The sequence below is a fragment of the Pararge aegeria genome, chromosome 5 (assembly GCF_905163445.1).
Source record: "Pararge aegeria chromosome 5, ilParAegt1.1, whole genome shotgun sequence".
NCBI lineage: Eukaryota > Metazoa > Arthropoda > Insecta > Lepidoptera > Nymphalidae > Pararge > Pararge aegeria.
Genome location: NC_053184.1, coordinates 202,999 through 229,452, shown reverse-complemented (window position 1 = coordinate 229,452; position 26,454 = coordinate 202,999). Strand labels below are relative to the sequence as shown.

General features: G+C 40.7%; 1 protein-coding gene across 9 annotated transcripts; it reads right to left on the bottom strand.

The window, feature by feature from the left end:
* Positions 1 to 1,127: 1,127 nt before the first annotated feature.
* On the bottom strand, positions 1,128 to 26,454 carry LOC120623760 (MOB kinase activator-like 2). Of its 9 annotated transcripts, XM_039889976.1 has the most exons (7): positions 26,154 to 26,454; positions 26,002 to 26,078; positions 18,121 to 18,175; positions 3,616 to 3,773; positions 3,307 to 3,534; positions 1,859 to 2,055; positions 1,128 to 1,468 (listed from the first exon to the last, which is right to left on the bottom strand). In XM_039889976.1, the coding sequence occupies exons 3-7, from the start codon at positions 18,135 to 18,137 to the stop codon at positions 1,352 to 1,354; spliced, it is 717 nt and encodes a 238-aa protein (XP_039745910.1). In that variant the 5' UTR covers positions 18,138 to 18,175; positions 26,002 to 26,078; positions 26,154 to 26,454; the 3' UTR covers positions 1,128 to 1,351. The 9 variants fall into 9 exon arrangements, with proteins under 9 accessions (XP_039745910.1, XP_039745909.1, XP_039745911.1 ...); XM_039889975.1 differs by having other exon boundaries at positions 26,002 to 26,454; XM_039889977.1 differs by lacking the exons at positions 26,002 to 26,078; positions 26,154 to 26,454 and adding an exon at positions 21,529 to 21,561.

The following is a 26,454-nucleotide window of genomic DNA, read 5'->3' as shown; positions in this document are numbered from 1 at the left end:
CGGTTAAATAAACTATTTCTACGGAATGCCTTAAAACATAGAGAAAACTCATACTAAGTTGAGGGCAATAGTGATTCCCTGGATCATGCCATTTGACTTTTAGCTTGGATGTGCTTCTATTTTATTTTTATGATAATTATGCAATATTTAATAAATACAAATCGCACATGCTCATGTATATAATACATGAATTATAACATATCTTGCACCCACGTGTTTGTTACATGTTCCGACAATATTATCTAAGCCCTCCCCCCTTTCTGCCATAGTTAATTTCAAAATACTTTCAGTTCACTTTAGCGAAATACTTATAATGATAAAAAAATACTGTGCAATTTATTTACACATGGCGGAAGTGTAACTTCTAAAAAGTAGCCTACGAGAGATTGAGGTGGATGTAGAGTATCAGAACTATTAGGATAAATGTTAGGTTTATTATTTAGTTTCCATGGTAACTAGAATAGGTAAAAAAATGTATAATGTTTTCTATCTCACTCTGTCCTATACATTTATGTGTTTGTTTCTTTATCTAGATATTATTCGGTTTCCTTGGTAACTTAAATAGTAAAAATAAGTTAATTAAAAGAAAGCGACGTTGCATGTTCGCGCATCACAGTTGCCGGGCATGCAACGTCGCAAAGCGAAAACGTAATGAGGTAATTCATCAGTAGATTTTACTTCTCACATTTTTCTCATACCGGGCGCCTTATATATGAAAATCGATTCTTAAGGAGTAAACTCCAATAAAAAATTAGGAATCTCCTAAGTAAGGTAAGTACCCTCTTGAGCACTCGGTGTGTATGTTTGTACCAACCCAGTGCTCCGTAAAGGTAGTATCCCATTTATTGAACAATATTTTCAAAATATTATTAGAGCTTCCGCGCATTCTGCTCATCATTCATGCAGATCTTTTCTCATGATTGCGCAGAAGTCATGAACGTGATTCTCCGCGAACATTTGTGAGGCACTACTGAAGTGCGGCAGCCTCAACAATACTATGAAGCCATTATTGTATTGTATACGTAGGTCGTTATAAGCCCTCTGTGAATATGACATTGAATCAGCGCTCGAATTATATTTGCCGAAGCATTGTGGCGAAGAAGGAAAGGACCAAATGAAACTGGACATAAAGCTTTCAGTTTATTAGTTAAACAAATATCACTTTTATTTACAACCAAAGCAATCACAAAGTTATAAACTAATCGTAATCACCTAAAACTACTTAACAGATCGAAATATTTACAATAGAGTTAACAAGTCTTCAAGTTGCGAGACGGGCTCGCGGCGGGCGCGCGGCCGCCTCGCGACTCTTAAGTACCCAGCGCGCGGCGCGGCGGCGGCGCGGCGGCGGTCACGCCGACGACAGCGGCTGCGTGACGACGGGCGAGCGGCGCGGCGACGCGTCGTCGGCGCCCGCCTCGCCCGCCGGCTCGGCCAGCCGCAGCGCCACCTCCAGGTCGCGCAGCACCTGCGGCGACAGCGGCGTGAGCGGGCGCCCGCGGCCCATGCGACCATCTCTGTGCAAGTTTTGATTCGAGCGACCGCGGTACCAACCACGAAAGTGCGATCGCAACATCGCTACGAGCGATGGAGCGTGCCCATACAACAGACGAGAAGTTGCAAGTGCTAAGTCGCAAGCGGTCGACTCGCTGTGCTATGTCGGTAGGCAACCAATCGACTCGCTTTTGGCATAGAAATATTTGAAACGACGCAGAAGTACATTATATAGTGTACACAATGACCTTCCCACGAACCGCATGCCCAAATTCAGTTATGATTATAATTGTACGAAAAAAACGTATTAATGGAAATGTGAAGACAATAAAGAAGCACTGAGTGGCTGTGCCGTGAGTAGCACCTCGGTCTCCTTGGGGTCGAGCAGCGCGAAGCGGCGGTCGAGCGCCGTGAGGTGCGCGAAGGTGAGGTGCAGGTGCGCGTGCAGGCGCAGCAGGGCCAGCTCGCGGAAGTGCGCGGCGTACAGGTGCGCCACCACGTGGAACAGCAGGCGCGCCACGCGCCGCACCACGCCGCCGAAGCCGGCCGGGAACTCGTTCGCTGCAAGCACGCCGCAGTCACGAGGATGAGTCTCCCGGAGATAAACCCGACTCCTAAATATTAGCTACCCGATCGAAAATTGATTGTTATTTTTAAGTGTACAATAATTAAATAATTAATCGGACCGACTGTGTTCGTATATTATAATATGTCAAATGCACGAACTGCTAGGTTCGTGTAGTTTTGGGACTTTTGCATCATGTCACGAGGCAGTCTATTACCGGCTCACGCTGCGGATATTGATTATTTGTACTGCAGCAGAAGATTGTTTGTCCAACATATCGAATGGGTCCTAGGCTCCAAGCTTTCTTCTCGAGATACGCGAGATAGCGGCGCAGATGTCAAGAGCCGACCAAATCAAGTGCATCGTTTTTAAGAAGCAAGATTTTATGATTTAGATAGGATCACAAAAACATGTTTTAAAGGTTAGCGCTGCAGCTGTACTGAAACCGTACTGCGTCGGTTGTGGTTGTAGCTATTTGCATTGAAGTGATATAAGACGTTACGAAGAGCTGCTAATAATGAAATAGGTCTGTAATTTCTATTACCGTATAAATTGTAAGGTTTAAATAGAGGAATTGGTTTAGTATGTCATTTATTATTATTAAATACTGTTTCAAAGTACCAATATCTACAAAAAATAAGGAGCAATCACAGACATGACCACCCGATGATCACACGTTTTTTCAGTTTTAACAACCTAAAATTCTGAGTAATATCCGATGCAGATATGTTCTTAAATCCACAAAAAACGTTGCACTCATTAAGGTTGGCTCTCAATAAACTCTGTGCTGCCGTAGGTGAATCATTTACTGAATTCGTCGAATTGTTAACAAAATAAAAACATTCTGAAAGAAAATTTCAAAAGGTACTTGCAACATCACTGTCGGCGATTACTATATCAGGTATAAGTTAGGTTAGGTTAGGTAAGTAAGTAAGTTTACGTCGCGTTATTCCCAGTTTCATTATTAACAATTACCTAAGTTGGTTCTAATATTTTGTTGCGCGTTTTTCTTAAACGAGCACTTTTAAACATGTTGAAGAAAAGTTTGAGTTGTTTTTCATATACAGCTCATACAATTTATTCCTACTCACAAGTCACAATTACAAAAAAAATTGGAACGATATTTCAATATACCTTTGAATTGTGTCCATTTCATGTTAGCCTAGCCTACACGTGACTATTTGTTTAATTTTATATACTCGTATTTCAAAGGCCGACGAAGAGTTGTTGCAAGCACTCGCACTGACCGTATTTTGTGGGGAAAATGGTCTCGTCGTTGACGGTCTTCTGCGTGTAGGTCATGACGTAGTCCACGTACTGCGGCGCCGCCACGCGCGACTTCTTGCCGCGCTCGTCGTACCACGCGTAGCTGCGGCCGCCCGGGCCCGACATGTCGGCGCAGGCGGGCGCGCGCGCCGAGCAGAACTCCGACACGGCGCCGTACAGCAGGTTCACGTGCTCGAACAGCGCCAGCGCTGCGGGACACCACTCGCTGTATATGCCGTCACGTGAGCGTGGTTCGCTCTAGGCTAGCCGGGGCCGCACCGGATACCCACTGTGCGACGCGAGCCACTCGTTGTAGTCCAGGCCGTGCGGCAGCTCCACCAGCTGGCGCATGTCGAGCTCGGGCAGCTTGCGCTCCAGCAGCGCCTCCTGCAGGTACAGCTTGGGGTCGCCGGCCGCCTCGCCGTCGCGCTCCTTGCGCCGCGCCTTCCTGCAACGCGCCACTTACACACGACGGGCTCGGGCCCCGCCAACGTAACACGACAATTGAAGACTACTTTTCCGTGTGCTTAGTTTATATTCATAACAATTTTTTTTTTTATATAAAAATATTTAAAATTACTGATTTTTGCCAATAATATTTTCAAGTTTAAAATTTACAAAAAGTATTTTCAATTGAACGAATCAACAGGTGTTTTGATGTTGACTAAAATTAAGAAAAATGTTAAGATACAAAAAAAATACTACTTTTTGGATTAGTACTCTTCAATTATGTATATTTCTATGACATGATAACTATGTCATTAAATCTTTAACTGATATAACGTAACTTATATTTTATAATGACATATCTTTTAAAATATATACAAAACTCATAGTTTTGACTGACTTCTAAACGCTGGGGCTAGAAACTTGAAATTTTGACAAAAGTTTAAAACGCCAACAGACAAATTTTATAAATCCCACCCAAAAGATAGTAATGAAGTAATAAAGGTGAATGTTTGTATGAAATTCTGTAATTTTTCAAGTTCTATCTATCCATGAAGTAACTTGGCTTTTTGTTTCAAATAGAGATATTCCATACTTTTTGAAAATTCTCTCCTTAAAGGAGCCAAATAAGGGATCAAAGTTTGTATGAAAGTCTTTAATTAAATTGATTAGAATTTTAACGAATGTTCTCATAATTCTTAATTAATTACTGAATTGTTTTCAAGAAATAATTATAATTATGTTTGATTCACAGCCAATGTTTATGACATTGGGTGGGTATTTTTTTATATAAATACGGGTGCATATCCGATACAGGTCCATTTTTAAAGCAAAATCCAAGTTAAAAATAAATGTAGGTAGTGTAGCAGTCTGGGAAAAGTTAATTACCCAGACTGCGCTACACTCAGGAGATATCAACAAAACTTTTTTCGCATTTATTGGTAGCCCCAATATTCAAGCAAGGCCGGCGCGCGAGTCGACGCGGTGGGTCGGGGTAGGTTCCCTTGTTGTGTAGAATAATCGAAGAAATCTTGTATGGGAAACATATCCGAATTAGCGAACGAAGTCGCAAGCGAACACTACTAGTACCTACAATATTTTTTTTTTATTTTTTTGTTTTGAACCTGGAGTAGGGACGAGTTTCGTTTAGGTGTGGTACCTGGGTCCTCGCCCAAGCCATCCCGTCAAACACTTGTTCTCGATGTCTTTGAGGCTCGTAACGCCTTGCTTTTCAGTTGCATTACGTATATTACTTCCACTGCACTTGCACTAGCCCAGCGCGCTCTCTCTGCCGCCGCGGCGCCGGCCGACCGGCTCTTGCTGCTCCGTGAAACACAATCCAGGAGATTACACATTGTAAGATGCGCGAAACTAAACATGTCACCACTCTCTGCACTGCGACCGAGCAATAATCATTACAATATAGGTACAGTAGGCGCGTTTAGACAAAAGGCCACCCGCCTGCTGCTTCCACTCGTTTTGCAATCAGTAAACATTTCATTCAAACATTGCCGCGTCTCGAGCTGACCCTGCACGCGGCACCGCGCGGTGCCCGCACCCGCCGCGCCAGATCGATCCGAGGTCGCTCCACACGTCACGCGCCGCGCGCGCCAAGGCGACTACGCGGAAGCCACCGCCGACGCTGCACCGTGACGCATAGGCGCCGTGACGTGCCCTCGCGGCGTCCAGCGGAAACGAAATATACCTTTTTGAAACGAACCGACAACCGACATCGATGTGACTAAGTTGTACGATCTCCCAGGAGCGGATATCCAAATAATGAAGGAGTCACGGCGCTCAAGCAACCGTGTGCACCCCGCGGTGCTCGTGAAGATTATGTCACTCGCCGCCCGAGGCTCACCTGAACGGAACTGCCGAGTAAAGATACGACGGCAGGGAAAACAGCACGCCCAGGACCACCGCGTGGCACATCGCTGCGGCGACTGGCGGCCGGCGCGCGCGGCGCCGCCCCCCGCCACCCCGCGCCGCGGTTGCGATAGCCGCGCACTCACACACTATCTTCAGTTTCCAAAGTGATTGATACTTGGGTAGGACTACGTGATCGTCCTACATTATTATTTCTGCGATTGATTCACGCACACGAGCGATTATGTACGCAGTCGATACGGCACGCGGCTATAAGCAAAAGCCGCATCCAAAGTTCAGCGGCACGTTCACGTGCTGTTGCAGACTGCGCAGTTTTTGCGACGGATCAGATTCAGAGGAGGACAACATGACAAGATCGAGATGGGTGGCGGCGAGAGAGCGGAAAGTGACTGTCACATTATGGCAGTGCACTTATAACACTGCGTTTGTTTTGGCGCGAAAACCATCACGTACTCATTAAACTTCAACTTTATCTGAGGATACTGCACACCGGCGCAGCAGTGCAGCATGCCGCACTACTACTACTGCACCCCGTATTGTGAATCCAATGCGCTCTACTCTAACGCTGTTCAAGGTCATGTCACACGTTAAATTAAACTCATAACTAGTGAACAGAGAATTATGATTGAAAAACGTAACATTAGCTAAGCCAATTAAGTAATGTCACTGGGGTCAATATAATATTATTATCGTACACTCGACTGCCCACGCGGTGGGAAACATTAAAATTTAAATACATTTTTTCATAAGGCAGAAATCGAAATTGCTAGAGTGGGCTATGTTATTTGTTGCCACAGCTATATGCCAAATGCTATTCACCCGCCATGCTAAAATTCATTAGCAAGTTTTTTAGTTTGTTTGCACACAATAGACTCTGAAAATACTGGACCGATTTTAACCATTTCTTGGAAAAACTTTCACAAAGAAAAAAACGCTATGATTTATCTAAAAAAAAACTAGAGATCTATAAGTAAATTGCAATAATGTAAACCAAAGTAGCTAAATTTTGCCTATAATATACACAAAAATTATGTAATTATGTATTAGTCACCTACAAAAAGATCCCAGAGGACATACTTCTAACTATCACAGTTAACTCACAACAGCAGGTTTTGTGATATAAAAACAATATTTGTTATTATTTTTATTACAATATTACATTATTATATTCTTCTAGTTATATTTGTATCCTAGTATAAATTCTTATTTAAATAAATAATTTTGACATCAAGTGTATTTATGAAGCTGTGAAATACTTTTTAATTCATTAGAATCGGACATTTCATTACAATGACAATGATGTCTAGAAACACATTCCTGTACAATGTTTTGCTCCGGGAAATAGGCCTGGTGGCTTGAGACACAGGTTTTACCAACTTCAAGCATCAGTCACCACATTATATTTGTGTAACAAAATAGCCCGTAAGCAACATTATTCTGAAGCTAGATAAGTAATGTGACTCCATTTACTGACAATCGACTATCATCATCTCGCACATCTCTGAAACAAACTGTTCACAGCAGCTGAGACTGACCAGTCTATTGTCTGACTCGGGTCAACTTTGGTTACAACGTTGCTGCTGCTAAGCAAAACATCTCTCGTTTATTTGCGACAGGGAATTAAAACAGATGAGGTGAAACTGGGGTAGGTTCGCGGGACGGTCTCTTGCGATTAGCAATGTTTACGTGATTGGATGTTTCAAAAAGCTTGAGACAACTTCTAACGGATGTAGTTTGAACATCATCTCTCACAATAATTAAAATATATATGAATAAATGAACGTTGGGGCATGTGATTGGTCATTTTGGGTAGAATCGAGTGTTCCTTCCAGATAACTGAACATTTTGGGAATTAATTAGAAAGATAACATTGAATATCGATGTCGTCACCGTTCACGGTGTATATTTGCCACGATGCCTGCTTGTGGATTTGTATGGGCATTGGTCCGGTAAGCAGCTCGGCTTCGCATAGGCAGGGCCGTACCAGAATTCGGGCTAGTAAATAACGATGTCGTCACGGCAAAGCCAGCGCGCAGGCCGGCGGGCCAAGGCCGCGCCACCCACTTCCCACGAGCCTGGGAACTACTGCTGGGTGCGGCGCTCGTGAGCAGCACCCGCGAGTTAGCGGTATATTCGGGTCAATCGAATGTGCAAACTGTTTCAAATCATAACTAGATAAATGTTTCAGTAAAATGCAAACTTTTATATTCATTAAGTACATATAATTTTCTAGAACAGCGACAGCATTACAAATGTGACGAGAGATGCAATTATTTGACTTGTGACTTTTTTGAAAACATTTAGGGGGCTCCGGTAAAAATCTTGGATTTGGGCAAACCCTCCCTTCGTTTTTCCCAAACGGCATTTTTAATCCGTACGTTCTGGACCGTTACGATTAGTGAAACAGTTATTAACTGCGCGTCGCTGAAAACCGCTTGACGCTACTGATACAAACTTGTGGTATTTGGAACTCCCTACAAAAGACTCCAGGGGCTTCCAGCAGCGTACGTCTATCTATTTGTTATATTCTATTTGGCTTTAGGTTTTAAATTTTCAGAAAATAATTGCTTACATATGTTAATGAACGTAATGATGTTTAATATCGCAGATGTCGATCGCGAGGTACAATCGGCCAGGCTCACGGCTCCCGTATCAGGCAGCTACAAACTTAATAAACAGAGAATACAACCACAAAAACAACGTAGTTTCTGAAGGCGGAACCCTTGACACAAGTGACTAGCAAATGGGAGGGCGCGTGACGTCACGGGCCGGCGCGGCGGGGCACCTGTTGCGGCGGTGACGGACGTCAGTCCCGAGACTTGAAATCTCTACTATAACCCATTAGGGGTTAAATTTTACTAATGCCTCAAATCTCAATGTGTATGTTTTCTGTGCTCGTGTAAATAACTTTAAATACAGAACTTCCAACTGACAGACTGCGATAATAATAATTATAAATAAAGATCCCGCAGCGGAGTGATTTTTAATTCTAAATTGATGTTTGCATTTAAAGCACATTTCAAAACTACATACCTTATAATAGACAACTTTTTAAAATATGATTGAGAATAATTAAAGACAACACGCAAACACGATTCCAAGGGCTTGAAGAAGTATATTAACATGAACTCACTATTATAAACGTCACCTTTGGATTTAAGCAAACCACTATTAGTTGTAACCAGTTCCGTGGTGAAAGGTCAAAGGCGCTAGAAGACAATCAATGGAAAAAGTTGTGATAGCATGCTATAAGGAGTGTTTTTAAACAAAACAACATAGCCAAACACGACAAGACGATTAGCATTGTTCTTTTTTTTATTATATTCTATTATATCATTTTTTATTTTATTTTAATAATGTTAAAAATTCCACTCCTCTGCTTGCGGGGCATGCGAGTAACCGATCGATCAGGGCTCAAGAGTGACGAACCTCCTAGCAATACGCGCTGAGTAAAGGACTAATGAATACGACACTTAATCCAACAACCAAGCGAAAGCATATAATATAGTTATTATTCTGACTAAATGACATAATGTATCAGGGTTCAAATACCTCAATGGGTGTTAAGGCCTAGTTTTGAGTCTCTTTCTATTTTTAGTGTATATGAATGATGTACCATACCATGTCAGTGGAACATGCGACAGTGAATTATTTGCAGATTAAACACCACTAATTTTTAAGACTGACAGGACGAAAGATAACTGAGACCATGCATGCCTTGCTATGTCGCAGGTGAAAAAAAACGAAGTGTATCGAATTTATCTTACCAAATGTAAAGAAAATGTATAAAAATATTACTATAAATGGAGAATCACACACTTCACTGGAACTTTACAGTTTTTCTGGGTATGACCTTGGTAGTAAGCTACAGTGAATGCCCATACAGGTACTCTAAAGGGTAAACTAAGCTTAGCTCTCTATGCAGTAAGAAATATTTGACAGATTACTGAAGTTGAAATAGCTAGAAAAATTCATTGTGTATTATGCATACATTGCAAAATAAACAAGCCTAGTTTTATTGTGATGTCCTACGGGATCTTGTTATCAGGCAAATCTTCTGATATCGAAACTTTATTTATAATGCATAAAAGAGCTGTACGATCAATATATAAACTTTAATCAGGCGAATACATCCGTGTCAAATTTCTTTACTTACCGTGATACTTATTGTAGCTTTGCAAGATATATAACGATATAGTATTTTTAAGACTAAATATTAGCCCTAGTGGCCATTAGTCAGTGCCCTATGCATATCGTCTGCGAATGGTACAAAAGTCATCTGTGGGATTTGTTATACGCTTTTTTAATATGCTTTGCTTTCTTTCGGATTCAATTGCCTTACTTTGTACATTGATTTCAGCAATTGATCTCACACAAGAAGTAATATTGATAACCCACCCGCCTCATTCGGAACCGACAGTCTAAGCTCTTTCAAAAGCCCAATACAGGCCCAACTGAACATAGACACAACATATGGATCACAATAACAATATCGATATTAAAAAAAGGTTGAGTTAATATTGTAGACTGTAGAGGAAGGCCGACTCCTAAGAATACGACAAAGTTGAGCAGGAAGAACAAAAATAAATAGTTGTTCATAAAGGATATCACGGAGCACACGCGTCATTCGAACCAACCAGTGGCAAATCGTTTTGGCTCTGGGCGCGCAATGTGGATGACAAGCGCTCTGCGCATGTGCGCGGGGAGCAGTTGCTCGCGCGCCACCAGCTGGGCCTCTCCAATCCACGTGACATCGACGCACTGTACTGAGCTGAAGACCTTGCTTGACTACTGCCACGGCCTTTATGTGCTGGCTAACAGTTGCCGTCAGCCAACGACACAGGTTGCACGTGAATTGAACAATGAAGCTCTTCTGGTATACTGACTATTCTAAATACTGAGAAGCAATAGCAAGATTTATGAAGGGTCACAAATTTTAAATGACTTAAGTTAAGCATCGGGGTATGAGCGAAAATCATCTGATTCTTACCAGAATAAAGAACAAAGAACAGCAACTTATTAATGAACTACAGACAGAGTGCAAATTGGTTAAAATTTAACATTTATTTTTATTTGAATTGTATGTCTCGTCCCTACATGCGCTGCGATGCGGCCCGGCTGAGAGCGTCACCGGAGTGCGGCGCTTTCTATTAAGTTTTGACAGCAGCGCTTCTGGAAGAAGCCGCTAATCTATAATACTACATCGTCGTTACTGAGTCCACTGCGAATCTCTACGGGCTAGCGTGCTCTCGGCGTCGCCGCCCATACTCGTTGTGCAAACAAGATGTGTTAAAGTTGTTCAAGGAGGTCGCGCGCCGCGTGGTCCGCCGTGAACTGGTTTGGGCACTTCGTTGGCACGTGTTGCTTACAACGACTAAGTAAATAAACAAACTTTCCAGATAAAGTTAATTGTTTTAAGGCTTTGTTATATGATATATATTTGACTAATTTTGCAGCCGCTCGGAGCCCTATTCATGAATAAATTAGCACGTTTGACGAGAGTTCGATAAGGTTTTTAAATGGAGACAAATCCATTTAAATCGTTAAGTGCTTTCATGGGGGTGTTATATGAGTAACAGCCCCCCGAACAAGTTGCTTTCTGATAGGGCTTTGGTATTCACCACATTCATACGCGTAAAACTTTGCTCTTAACCGATTTCCATTATCAATGATTACCTTCGATTCTAATAATGATAATTTCGGTAAGTACGTTTTATTTCACAGTTGCAAAGTTCGAATCAATTGAACATGGTACTGATGTAAGTAATTGCATGTAGAAGCCTCTGATTGACGATATTGATTTCGATTAAGAAACCATTAAAATTTCGGTTACGGTTTCAGTTTCCGTTGAGATTTTGTTTTGTAGAGGACAATTGGTCTAATTGTCTCTCTACAAAACAATCACAATTTGTACAGAAAATCTAGTAAATTGTTCATTAATTGCTAAATGTTGTTTCAGAGTGGGGAGCTAAGGCTACCGTGCAACTCAGGCGACTAAGAAAATTAACAACTAATATTATCGGTGCCTCGGTGTTACGCGAAGGCGCGAGCTACTTAAAAACTTGTAGAACGTTAATAGTGCCTCGCTGTAGTGTGGTGGTGGTGTAGTGTGGCCCACACCAGCAGTGTAAGCTGACTACTAGCTGGTTACTTCTTGGCTCTCAGTGCGTGCCATTGAACTATTTCAAATCGATTAGTATTCATGACTTTATTACGTAACATCATATCGCAGTTCAAATACTACAGAAGAAAAAGAAATCTTCAGAGTTATTTGTATCGCATATTGTCTTCGCACAGGTATTTACGCATTCGAGTTTACGATACAGAAAGGAATTCAGCTAATATTAGAGAAGAGGTAATCTCAGAGTGGTTCTCAAAAGATAATATATATTTAACAACACAGAAACTTACAAGATAGCACGATCTTAGGAAATGGCAAGCGTCAGAATCGGCAGGAGCGGGAAACAGCGGCACTCAGCCAAAAGCACAGGAGCAGGCGGCAGGCGCCGCACGCCGCCGGGGCCGCAGCCCCTTACTACAAGAGCGTACCGGCGCGGTGACGACGCTAGGGTATCGATTGATGTATCGTAGTTTCCAGTGCTGGGGTCACTCAAAATTCTAAATTCAAAATTCATTTATTTTAAGTAGACCCAGTTTATAAGCACTTTTGAAACGTCAATTCAGTCTGTTTGTTGTGATTTTACCACCGGTTCGGAAGGCAGATTCCACCGAGAAGACTTTTTCAACATCATTTTACAATTTACAATGAAAAAATATATACATAACAAATATTCTTTCTTGTGAGAGATGAGAGCGGAGCCTGCTTCCAAGCAGCCTTGTCGTTAAGTAATTCATCAACTGTATAGTAACCACGATTTATGAAATTTGTTATGTTTAAACTTATGCATTGGCAGGTCCAAAATTACCTTGGAAGTCATTTTATAAAAGCATATACTTAATCCCACAAATGACATCTGCACCTTTCGCAAACGATATGCAGATGTCAATAACTTATGTCCATTTCGATTAAGGCGGTTGTTTATATCCACTTTACGTTTATAAAGAGCAATGTTTTGTTTTCAAAATTCAAAATTCATTTATTTCAAGTAGGTTTAATATAACTCTAATGTGACTCTACCATCGGTTCGTAAGGCAGATTCTACCGAGAAGAAGCCGGCAAGAAACTCAGCGGTTGCTCTTTTCCTACATAAACAATTTACATTTTACATTTTAACATTCATTTTTCTATCCTGTGATAGATGAAAGCGGTCTTACAAATACTATATTGTTGTAAATATATATATACACCGTAAACAATTAGGTACAAACAAACTAAAGTGACGTTGACGTTCATGATCTATGCCAATTTAAATGATAAGGTTTATTTGTAACTAACGCGTACGGTAAATGCAGTGTAGCGATGAATATTTTAAAACTAACCACCCCTAGACTGAAGGCCGTTTAGGTGTGAGAAATATCCTTCGCGATGAGATGGCGGTCAACTTACATGTAGTTAGCGAGCACGTCGAGACACATGGGGCGCGCGGCCGCGGGCAGTCGCCGCCGCGCCGCGAACTAATGGCTCTAATCACAGGCCTCTTTAGCGACCATTTGTTTGTGTGGAATCACTACGCCTCCAAGTGTACTAATCGTTTAACAACGACGGAGACCACGGCCGGTATGAGGTAACTCAGCTCGTTTCTCGATTTAGTCGATTACTGACGGCTCCGAATAACGGCCGGAACTATGGGCCCTAGGAGGAATCACCGGCTCGCTACTGTGCGCGTAACACGATAGATTGGCGGGTGTCTCAGAAATAGGGGGAACCGTTAAAGAGCTACTACTTCCGGAAAATTGACCGGTCTTCCCGGATCACAAATGCACAACCCCACCACCCTTCCCAGGAGTGAGGTCACCTGGCCCAAATAAATCGGGGTCAGTGACATCGTTTTCGAGCATCGATATACCAGCTGGAGCTTTTTATTCTTGAGAAACTTTGAAAAACAAAAACTGAAGTTACGTATACAAGTTTGATGGTATAGAGCAAATCTGGTTCCTACGATTGTTTCTTCTATATGAGCCCACCGTAGTTCCGTCCACCCGAATCCCAGATGCAAAGCCTGTAACGCGTAACGCGTGCCGCGCAAGGCGCCTGCCCGCTTTAAAGCACCAAGGTACTTGGAATCAGGGAACCACCGAATGCGTCATCTCATCGCAGCGTTTTCCGGCCACGACTCGTGCCGATCGCGATATTACAAAGTATTACTAATTAAAAATATGTGAGTGGCGCGGCAGCATGCCGCAACACATTGTGTTTTGTAAACTGCGGGCGGGGCGCGGGGCGATTGCGCCGCCGCAGCCGTGAGCCCCTTCGCGTGGCCCTGAGAGAGACGTTGCCGGGAAAGCCATTCACGAGTTCACCGTTTTCAAGTAAACGTTAAAACAAATGGAAACTACGGTTGTGCAAACGGGTTGCACGAAAATGAAATCTTCGATACGTGTCTAAGATTCCGAGTAAATACAACTTCTGCCACCGCCTACCGAGCACTGCGACAACGAGATCAAAATTATTTTTTTTTTTTTTTTTTAAAGTAGGCCTAATATAAGCACTTTTGAAACGTCAAGTCTGTCTGTTTGTATTGACTCTACCACCGGTTCGGAAGGCAGATCCAACGCGTGCTCACGCGGGACCGGTCGCGACCGGAGCACGTGCGCGTCTCACGTGCGCGCAACAGCGCAGTGTACGGGCCGGCTCTTCCAGAACATCAAATATGGAATTATACTTTTCTCGTTACGTCATTATAAAATAATACTACCGGACCCTCGCGACTTCGTCCGCGTATGAGTCAACCAGGTTACAAATGAGTGAATGAAATGATAAAGATTGAATAAATAATGTTAATTTTTATTGTTAAAAATTTATCTACATACTGTTTTAGATGTAATGTTATTTATCAAAATTAAGCTTAATTTCATATACTCCGTGAAAAGCAGAAGAATAAAGTGTATGGTGTAGTTTATATATTATAATTTATTCAATCTGTGTCCTTTATTTTCCACATAATAATATAATGTGGCTTTATATTGGTAGAAGAATTTTCAAAATCGGTTTAGTAGAACCTGATATTACCCGACCGACAGTGTCACAATTAAAAAAAGTCACAAACTTTACCTCTTTATAATATTAGTATAAATATAAATTTTAAATTGGAATCTGTCGTTTTGTATTCACTTTAAACATCTCCACCACGTTATTTATAACAAACAAGCTTATCCCCGCGGTTTCCACAAAATGAACTGATATAACCATACGATACTCGGAGAATCACGCGATCAAATAACATGCTTAGACAGACCAGATTTGTATGATACATTACATTATATAAGCTTGATACTTCTGACGGCGCAGTGGACAGCGGCCCGGCTTTATGTGTTTATGTATATTATTCATCAAAATATTCATCAGTCATCTTAGTACCCATAACACAAGCTACGCTTACTTAAGGGCTAGATGGCGATGGGTGTATTATCGTAGTATATTTATTTATTATTTATAATAAAACTGAAACGGGTCAAATTCTGTACATTGAAAATGTTATTAAATATTTTTTGTGGACAAAATTTCTTAATTAACCTTCTGCAAAAGAGTCCAACTATCAATGGGAATCGCATCTCTTCCTTTGCCGTTTTCTATTTTTGTTACTGAGAGAAACTAGGACTGGCTGTGTCTAGAGACACCCGAGCAATGATTGCCGACGGCGCAGGGTGTAATGGCTAACTCTAAAAGAGTTTACACTTTTTTGTATTTTTCGATTAACTAAAAAAAAAGATTTCTTTCAAACTTCCAAAGTGGGGCACCCATCCATTTGCAGAGTCAACTTTCTTAATTACACTAGTACTTAAATTATTTTCAGTCACTTGTGACGGAATTAACTCAATAATAGATAAAGTTTGTACGTGTGACTGAAGGGTGATTGAAGCTTCAAGAGCAGGGATAGATAAATTATTCGCAAGAAGCTCTGTTTTCATTGAATATATATTGTATTTGTTAAAAAATAATTCGTTACGTAGCTGATTTATTGAGCAAGGTTGTAGCTTTTGCAGCAGTACATTACGTCTGTTGTTTAAACGAGTGAAACCATAGTGTTAGTCTGCTTTAAAATCATAATTTTCGTCTGGTTCGACTCACCGCACATAGTAAACGTCTCGCAATAGCGCTAACCAGTGTAAGCCGCGCACCGGCCGGCAGGGCGCTGCCATTCGCTACATGATCGTTGCGGCATACCGCTCCGTTTTACCGTTAGAGAAATTGCACTGCGCCACACAACCCATGCATTCGCTTATTTCAAGCAAACCGTTTCGTGTAGGAGGAGTTTCTCTGTTGGAACAATTCCACACGCCATATCCCCGTGTCGCGGAGCCGAGGTGCCGAGGAGCCTCGTCGCTCGGCCGGCACGAGCGACGCGGACCGCGGCCTGTGCGGTACTGTGCGGCCCGCTGGCGACTCGCGTCAGCTGGTATGTTGGTTTATGCTCTTCAACGCCCCTGGCGCAGTGGCGGGCACTGTGCTCTGATAAGCGGGAGGTCCCGGAATCGATCACGGCAAAATTTAGAATTTTCTCTCGTCTGATTAAGAGGCAGGCTTTTGCCGCGACTTATATAATTGCCCCCAATAAAGAGGCACCAACGAACGATACAGGGCTAAGAATAGGGCGTAATTTTAAATAAAGAGTCTTTAATAACCTTTAGCTATCAAATTCAAAAAAAGAGGTTTTACGGGTACGGGTAGCTCCAACGGTTAAAACATCCTCGCAAATACACCTCCAATATTTAACCTACTTGGCTTGTATGAGAAAAACAATAATTGTTTAATGTTTTTCATTGTTTTATTGTAAACCTAACTACCCATTTTTATCGATGTCACTTAAAAAGAAATGAAGGACTGTCTACAACTCATATCCCATATTTACCCTATGGGTAATTTTTAAAACTGGTGTACTACGTGCTTCTTCAAACTCAATAAGACTTAAACACTTTAAGTTATGTTCCACGAAGATAACTTGAAAAATGTCGGACTTCATTATGAACGTTCAACCCCTTGTTAACCCGTTCAACGGTAAAATTAAAAAAAGCTGTAAACATTTAATTTATTATCTCAAATCGAAAGCCGAAATATAAAGTTCCACGGATGTGACCCAAAAATTAAAAACTTGTTCTGTTTTACTTTATTTTTAAACCTGTAAAATATTTTTCTCTATTTATACTACTTTTTATAATACGACAGCAACAATTGCAGATGGCCCAGCAGCCTAGCTACAAACTAGTGGATTGAGGCAAGCGCAAACAAATCGGCGCAAGTGACTTTCACCCTGAGGCGAGGACATATACCTTGACCGAATACTGCTGAGGAAATAGCACATCAAATCTCAAAGACAAGAACTTAAAATAACATAGTAAATACGTTTGGGTGGAAACTCCAAGTTGGCAGTCAGACAAGCTGCTCATATAAAGAATGTGCACGCGCCGTGGTACGTCAGCAACGAGGCGCTGCGCCACCACCGGCACATGCCAACTATGAAGAGGAAGGACGGCGAACAGACTCTGGGGAAAAGATTATCCAAGACGTCTTGGAAGAGAACGAGCAGACTCTTATTGAGGATCGACCAAAATACGTCTGCATACGCAAGTCTTGGGACTGATTGCAGATTATTCCAACTTAAAGCTCAAACACCAAGTTCCATAGATAGCGGATAATGTAACTCGAAATTGAATGGAATTTCTCCCCCTATTTACCTTGCTTCGGGGTGAAATTTCAGAAATCATTCTTAGCAGGTGCTTAAGGGATAAAAAATATATTGACAACGTTTCAATGTTTTGAGTTGTGCGCTGACAGATCAGTCAGCCAGGACAAACCTAAGATGCAACAGGGTGTAAATTTTTAAAAGAATTTACAAATAACTTATCATGAAGATTTCAGATTTTTTTGAAAGTTCTATAATATAAAAAAAACAAAGATATCCCTATAATGACCGCTAAGGGGGTTTTCTGTTCCGTTTTTGGCCATCTTACGCGTAAACTATTGAAGTGATCTTAGGAAAATTTGGTATTTGCCTGTAGCACCGCGGCAAATTCTACGCAGCCGATATCACTGGCTTGTAGAATCTATTTTTACTAAACAAGGAAAATAACAGCATCCAAGTGATAACAACTAAAATGGGAACGGCGCGCGCGGCGGCACAAAGTAGCAAAGTTTGTTATTTCCTTAAATGGTCACTTCAAGAGCGAGTTCTGCGATCAAGTAACTCTTCATTATTTAGCTTCTTGAGCCAAATTCACCACATTGAATAAAACCGGAAGTCCTAGGGCCCTGGAACTTTCCGATGCTGTCCGACGTGCACGCTGCAGCGAGCGGGCGCGTACGGTTACGAGGACAACTGAATGCGGTGGGACAGGAGTCTTACCAGAGGCAGTCCAGCATGACAGAGACATGCACGCGGCGCCCGCGGCCGCACTCACCTGCAACAAGCAACAACACGAGTGAGCTCAGCCACCCGCCGCGCGCCGCCTCCGCGCTTCCCACACACGCACACCTCGCCTGGCGGACCGACCAACTGTACCATTCTGAGCATCTTAAATGACTACGAAAGCTCCGTCCTGACTGACTGATAGCGTACCAACTCTCAAACGGGCCCCGCTGTTAACAGGGTGAAACTAGAACCATTTAAAAGTTTACATGAAAGCACTCAAAGTGTGGCCAGATTTGTGAATGTAGAAGCTGAACATAAGAAAATGAAGTAAAAGTGAGATTTTGATTATTTACACTAGTAGATTTTTACCTTTCGTAACTAAATTATCCACCTGCTAGAGTTGCTAACAAATGTATGAACTGTCAAAATATGTCAAAGCGACAATAATAATTGTGTCACGGAGTAATTGTGCATAGGTTCAGGAAGAATCTAATACTGGTTTTTTTTGACACAGAAATTTTAATTAATTCTGCGAGTCGTAGTTGTGAATTTTGAGTCTGAATTATTAATAAGTATCATAAAAAATTATAAATGTAATTAAAATTAAATTTAATTATCGAGTCTACCGGTGACCCTAGAGCGGGCAACGAATTAGTTTGGCCATCCAAAGGGGCAATGCTGCCAGCATCTTAGGAACTGTACCTCGCTGCGGTGGTTTCGAAGACTTTATAGATTTTATTTAGTTTATTTTAGGTTATATTTATAAAACAAATATTTAAAGATAAATAAATTTTATACAATTAAATTGCTGTAAATAATATAATTATAATAAACTAAGCAAGCCCCTTGTTTACCTTATTTTATTCCGAATAACCTTTATACCGGTTGTACTATAATTTATTCACTTCATTATTTCTTATTTTAAAGAGAGGCTCCGCGAGGCATTCATATATTAGTATTACTTCTGTGACTAATAGCATTTGAAAAATAAAAGATCTATAAAAATTAAATTAAACAAACTAAATTTACAAAATATAGTGTTGTTTAAATTCTTATAAATTTAGTAAATATCTGACAATAAAATTCTGTAAAAGTATTTGTAAAGCAGTAAAGGTTTTCATGGAAAGTTTGGGAAGACGCGATCGCTGCTAATTGTTGAAGGACACGCGGCTACAGGCACCTACCTCATCCTAGTCGTAGCGCTCTGCGGTGTGCGTTGCTATGGACTAGGGCTGCCAGTTGCTTTTAATAAAATATAGTGTATCTGATTTTAGACTGGGTAAATAAAGAAAACTTAATTTAAAAAAAACAAAACCTTTTCTAAATCGACATTTTGACATGACTAATGGCTGCCGCGACGTTCAAGGTGTCCGAGTTTGACTTGAAGATATATCAACATATTAAATTACTAAAAGTGAACAGAAAAAATGTCAGGTTACGAGATGGGAACGCATGACCAGTAAGTATCACTATACATAGTTATCATTGAATAGGTAATAAAAGATTATAGTACAACTAGCTACCCGCGTAACTTCGTCTGCACCAAATCAAAAAAAAAAATTGTATATAGATAATTGATACGGTAGGTACAGATGGCAAAGATAGCGATGTCACTTCTTTCGAATACTTCAATCAATCAATCAATTTTTTATTTTGCTTGAATATGGTAAATGCAACATGTTTTAACATTTACATATTTTGACACATATGTTTGAACATTTAACTTTTTTGAAAACTTCAATCAACTATCATTACCTATCCCCCTGGGACCTACTGCAGATCACAAATGACTGCAAAATATAATGTGGCCTAGTATAGGTAAGTAAGTTGACCGAAGTCAGTAAATGAATGGGTGCCCGACTTTGAACGTGTGAAAAAAAAACTGGCATACGTCAGTCGCCATTGCAGGGAAGGTATTGAGAAAATTTCTAAGTAATTTTATTCAGTCCTTACGTTGAAGGCCTTATTTATATGTGGCAGAACGTCAACTTGGATGAAGAAAATTAGAAAATTGGATGCAAACATTTCGTCGTAGAATGATCCTGAATTTGAGACAACATAATATCGCGGTGCTTGCTTCAACTCAATGGATCATAACAAAGTGAGCGCGGACGGGGCGGCTGGACGGACGCTTTCGGAGACAACGTTTAGTTCCCTAGTTTGTTTCGGAAATGTACCACTACAGAGTGATTTGTATGAGTATGAGAATCCCAAGTTTTCCGATGTTAGAGACATTATAATTCGCTGCCACCTCTCACCCGGGGGCGCGGCAGGGGAGGGCACACCATTCTCCTGCTTCGCAGCACACTAACTTGAACGACGCGCCATTAAGGGCGCAGTTAGGACGCGGCTATTTGGCTTTCTGTGTGCTAAAGTGCCCTCGCGCATATCACCGCAGTCAGAACAGATATTCTGCTAGACCTTTGCGGTGCGTACTAGAATTAAATTGAATTAAAATAGAAGAACAAGGATATATTATTAGCGCCAACAGTTTGTTCAAAAATGTTGAAACAACTTCTTTCAACATTTTTGAACAAACTGTTGGCGTTAATAATATATCCTTGTTCTTCCTATCTTTCCTATCGTAATAACTTTATGTTATTTGGTAGCGGATTTATTGAGAAAGGTCTACAGACTTTGTAATAGTACGCTGCGTCCTGTAGTTTGTGCGGTTGAAACTGCAGGGCACCGCTAGGTCTTCCGTTAGTCGCCCACCATTAAATTTTTAATCTGAGTAAGCGCAGTGTTTTTCCATGACGACACGTCGATGACGCCCGCGGCCCGCAAGCTACAAGTAACAGCTGACGATGCTAATGTGGTCGTGCACAACTCCGTTCCATCACCATTGTTACCAGCAAAAAGGTGTGAAAAGGGTGACGATACTTTAAGAGATTCAATATTTATAAATTATAATTGGCGGAAACTTTTTATCCCTCCTACTCTCGTTATCCTTCCTCTTAGACGATGGCGTTACAATCCGAAGGCAGCGATATAACGTTTCTCTACCTCGCAAGTGCTGTGGACCATGACTGGTAAGAGGTCTGTTAACCATGGGTTTTTCCAGACTGTCCTCAACATTGGAAAATACCTAGTGATTCCGATACACTTGAAAAGCAAAACGTATATAAATTTTCACCCGATAAAGATACGTCACACATATGAATATCGACTACCGTACATTAAAATAAAAAAACCATGTAAGCACTTTAGTAGTGGGCCAGCGCACAGATCGATGCTGTGGCTACACGTAGCGCAGCGCTGGAATTGACGTCACGTCAGCTGATAACGCATATCGATAAGCACGAGGCCATTGCAACACAGCTCCGCCGCGAGAGGCGCTCGGTAGAGCGAGACCCTCGCGCCTCGCGGGACGCTGCGCGAGAGAGTAAAGCGGAAGAGCACCTGCAGAAGCACGAGACCGTGTCGTCGATGTCGAGCGGCAGCACGGCGAGCGGCGTGGGCGGCACGCTGCGGTAGGCGCGCGCGCCGCGCCGCAGCGCCGCGGGCCAGCGGCGCGGACTGGCCTGCTCGCTCATGCGTGGCGTCGCGGGCGCGCGCCGCGAGACACTGGCGCGCGCGGCGCCCGGCGCACTAATCATTGCCACGACGGCCGCGCCAGCCGGCCACTACGACTCGCGCTGAGGGTTCCGTGTCGCGGAAATTGACTACAGTTAGGATTAGCTGATATTATTGTATTAGCTTTCTTTAGGCAAAATCATTTTCAAAGTCGTTTTTGAATTCATCTTCTTATTGATATTGTTTTTTTATCTTATCCATACCTCCGTCATTTATAGACGGATTTGCAAAATTATTTTTTTGTTCCAAAGGAGTCTATTACGAAATTGTCCTATTTAAATTTCATATAGACCTGATGAACAGTTTCGGAGACACACAACGGAACTTTTCAAAAAATTACAGCTTATCAACCGCAGTAGGTAGTTGCAGGAGGACCTAGACAGGCTAACTAAGTGGTGTAGTGCGAACAACGATACTGAATCATACAGAATGTTTAATATCTCGAAACGGAAATATTATTACATTAAAATAATTATTCATAGCATTACAACTGTAAATTAAATTAGAGATCTAGTGGTGATTTTTGATCAAAAACGAAGATTCATCCCTCGTATTGAGAGCTTCGAAGCTCACTGGTTTCATTAAATGTAGTTCTTAAGTTTACCAAATTTTTCGTTCACCAAATTAGTTCGTAATTCTAATAAGAAGATTCTATTACTCAATGTTCTGACTTGAAGTGTATTGGAGTATGCTTCTGTGACCTGAAACCCTCACTACAGTGTACACTCAATGAGAATTGAACGTATCCAAAAGCGCCTCCCTATCACCTGATTCTTTGCGACAGTTAAATCCAATTAAACACTCGAGTTACCACATGGCATGAGGCTGCGTCACTATAAGATGTTCCCTATCGGGTCGTAGAAAGTTGTTGGAATTATGTGTCTTACATAAATTAGCAAATGACTCTCTTTATGTGTCTCACTTGTTGCAAAGAGTAAAATTAAGAATACCTAGGCCATCTAGCAGCTGTTCTTTGTGAACTATCCAAAGCATTCGATTGTGTTGATCATTACAACCTTGCTTCTGAACTAGGCCACTATGGTGGAAAAACGTTGCACTTAATTTGGTTGCTTCTTGCCAGTGACAGAACCCAAAAGGTATGCATAAAATAGTCGCAGGAGTCGGCTACGTCAATGGGTGTCCCACAGGTTTCGATTTTTGCTCCCTTTCTATTTTTGGTGTATATAAATGATCTACCACACCATGTCAGTGAAACTTATGACATTGTACTGTTTGCAGATGATACATCTCTTATTTTTAAAACTGATAGAGGTAGAGATAACTCTGACGATGTAAGCCGTGCTATACACTAGCAGGTAAACTATGCTCTGCTGCCTACGCCGTCAGGAAAATTAGACAGATTACTGACGTAGAAACATCAAGACTTGTTTACTTTCAGTTCTTTCAGTGTGATGTCTTACGGGATCTTATTATGGGGCAAATCTGCTGATATTTAAACTATATCCATGTTGCAGAAAAGAGCTGTACGGTCAATATATTATCAATAAATCGCAAGAATTCCTCTGTGAAAAATTTAAAGAAATAAGTATACTTACGCCTTACGTAGCCTCACAATATAGTATTTGTAAGACAAAACATTTTTCTTTATTAACGAAAAGTGGATATAAACAACCGTCTTACTCGAAATGGACATAAGTTGGTGACATCTGTATATCGTTTGCGAAAGGTTCAGAAGTCATTTGTGGGATTGAGTATATGCTTTTATAATCTGATTCCCAAGGTAATTTTGGACATGCCAATTCATCAGTTTATACAATGTGTTAAAACACATTTCATAAATTGTGATTACTATACGATTGATGAATTGCTTAACGACATTTCCGCTCTCATCTCCACAAGATTGAAATGTTATTATACATATATTTTTTTATTGTAAACTGTAAAATGATGTTGAACAGAGCAAACGGTGTGTTTCTTGCCGGCTCTTCTCGGTGGAAGGTGGTTCTCTGCCTTCCGAACCGGTGGTAGAGTCATTACGGACAGACTGACTTAACGTTTCAAAAGTGCTTATAAACTGGGCCTCCTTGCAATAAATGAATTAAGAATTTAGAATTTTTTGAATTTTATGTTTATTTTATAGCCAGCCTTTCTAAAACAAATATGGGAGCCTCGGCCCCAATAAACAAAATTGTAAAATCATATAACATAATGACTAAATATCTTGGCGGAACTCACTTCTAACATTCTCCAGAAAGCTTAAGAATCACTTACTTGGTTTGAAGTAGGTAAGTTATTTCCATATTTTGATTTTTCACAACACATTTGAATTAAATAAGTACTGGTATTTTTCTGACAAGAAAATTTTAATATCCCGTCAGGCATCAGTGCCAGTTATTATCCATAATCCATAATCCATAGTAATATTATAAATGCGAAAGTGTGTCTGTGTGTCTGTGTATTTATTTATTTGTTTGCTTCTTACTGATGTTCTGCTTAGCCACATCACAAATCTTAATGACATTTGGCACAGATTTAGATTGCATCCTGGAGAAAGGATATGGACATAGGTAGGATACTTTTTTTGGCATTAAATATAGGGTTGCTACAAGATTTATATGTTATCTGAATGTTTGTTTTGTGTATTTTCTCTATGTTTGGCTTAACCAGTCCATAAATTTTTATGTAATTTAGTACCGAGATAGCTTGCATCTTGGTGACAGACATAGGTTATTTAATATTCTGGAAAAAAATAATGTAATATATAGGGTCAATTAATATATTATAGTGGTGATAGTCAGTGGCTAGAGCTTCACCCTCCTTTTAGGGTGACCCAGTTAACATTTTCAATTAAAGGAATTTACTCACTTTTATTCACTTGTGAAGAAAAACATCACAAGGAAACCTTAATGCCTGAAAGTTTTTTTAACATTCTTAATGTAGTGTGACCTCTACCAATCTGGCTACAGGTTCCTGAACTTTATGCAAAATGTTTGTTTTGAGTGATACTAACAATATAACTGTGAAATCATGTCTTTGTGTTTATTTTTGGTTCTGTAATAATCTGACTAGAGATGACTAGAGACCTAGAGATGGCAAGAGGAAAAAAGGACAACACAAAAAAGATGGGAAGATGACCTGCCAAAAGGATTTCCTGAGACAAAGTGCACTGGAGAATTCTAGAGGAGGCCTATGTCCAAGGACAGCCTGACTAAGAGCGCTGGTGGTACAAAGTTTTATGAAATTTTTAGAAATAAGTATCAGATAATTAAACAATAGATTTAGTACCTCTGCAGTATATAAGCAAAAATTCATTTAGTCAGTGAATAAGGGCATTTTTTTTGTTTATTTATTTAATAATCTGACTCAAAATATGAAATGTTAATTCTCTTCTGGGAGATTGATGCAGAAATTATAAATTGATGCTTTATTGGTTTCATGTCTGCCTCTGAGGCTCAGTTATTGTAAGTTAAATACTTTCTTTACAGGATCAATTACAATATTAAACTCAGTTTGAGTGGTGGTACCATTCAGAAAGCTACAAAGATATACAAACAAAGTAAGAGTTATGCATATATAGTAAAAAAAAAAAATGGTAAAAAAATATTGTTTTGGAATATACAAGTAATGCAGTTCTTTCATTTGGTACCATTGTTATAGTCCTAGACACATTTTAATATTTCATTTCTCCCGTTTAGCCCCTTGTGTAATGTAAATGGTTCTTTTATTTGCAAATAGGTTGTACACATGTTATTGTCTATAACCATTTGAAATTTAAGGTTATGGTATTAATAGTTTTTTTTATTAAGTGTAGTGATGTGAATAAATTTTAACAACACAAAATAAAATTTGAGCTATAAATGCTTTCCGAGTGTTGACACCACTAATTTTCTATGTCTGGACTGGTGCTACAGAGCATTTGAGAACCCAGTTAGATATATTTTCAGTTAACAAAGAGTTTTGCAATACTTATTATGCATGTATTGCCCATTCTGATCTATTATTGCAATATACTTACTTATACAGTGCTCCTTCGACTGCTGAATGAACTAATGTTTATTATAATATGGCATCTAGCAGTTTAATTACAAACACAAGAGTAACCTCAGTGAGTCCAGACCCCCCTCCCTAGCAAAATAGTACTGGCAGTTGGGGTAGAACTTTGGAACTATACTACCAGAAACTACTAAGAGCTGGGGAGCACAATAACAGCTCTGCGAGCTTTTTAACAAGTAGGAAGGTCGATCTACGTAGCAACTCGGTTAAATATGTGTATGAAATAGAATACTAGACAATGACCAGAGATTCTCAAAACAGGCGAATTGTTTGAGCTGAACTCACCCCATGAACCAGTCGACTGTGTCCCGCAGGTACTCCGGGAGGCGCTCCAGCTTGGCGGCTTCCTGTGCAGCTCACGACTGAACGAAAACAGAATATTGCACGGAAATCGCTTCGGCACAGTTCTGTGCTGCTCAGCCACACAATAACACTACCTGTCCCATCACCTTCGGTAATGTTGCAAACTGAATTATGATAACTGTTAACTCTAAAATGCTGTTAACTAGAGCGTGTCCGTCAACGAAACTAAATCTCTGAACGAGCAGCTGAGTTTAGCTCGCCATGTTGCGCAACTTCCACTTCATCGCAAACTGTGAGAATGTCTGAATACAGCAACGCTGTATTCGAAATACAATAGACAATTTAAAACATAAATGTTAATTGTATCTAATATTACTAGTTTTTTGATAAACCAAAATTATTAACAAATCAGTACATACTAAATCAAAAATAAAT

What these genes read in the sequence shown, in the direction of transcription:
- LOC120623760 (XM_039889969.1), bottom strand. Translation starts at nt 21,662, where the DNA reads ATGAGCGAGCAGGCCAGTCCGCGCCGCTGGCCCGCGGCGCTGCGGCGC. An exon ending in CGAGTGGCTCGCGTCGCACA is followed by an intron (nt 3,535 to 3,615) that starts GTGGGTATCCGG and finishes GGTGTCCCGCAG; the next exon opens with CGCTGGCGCTGTTCGAGCAC. An exon ending in TCGACCCCAAGGAGACCGAG is followed by an intron (nt 1,469 to 1,858) that starts GTGCTACTCACG and finishes CTGTCGCCGCAG; the next exon opens with GTGCTGCGCGACCTGGAGGT.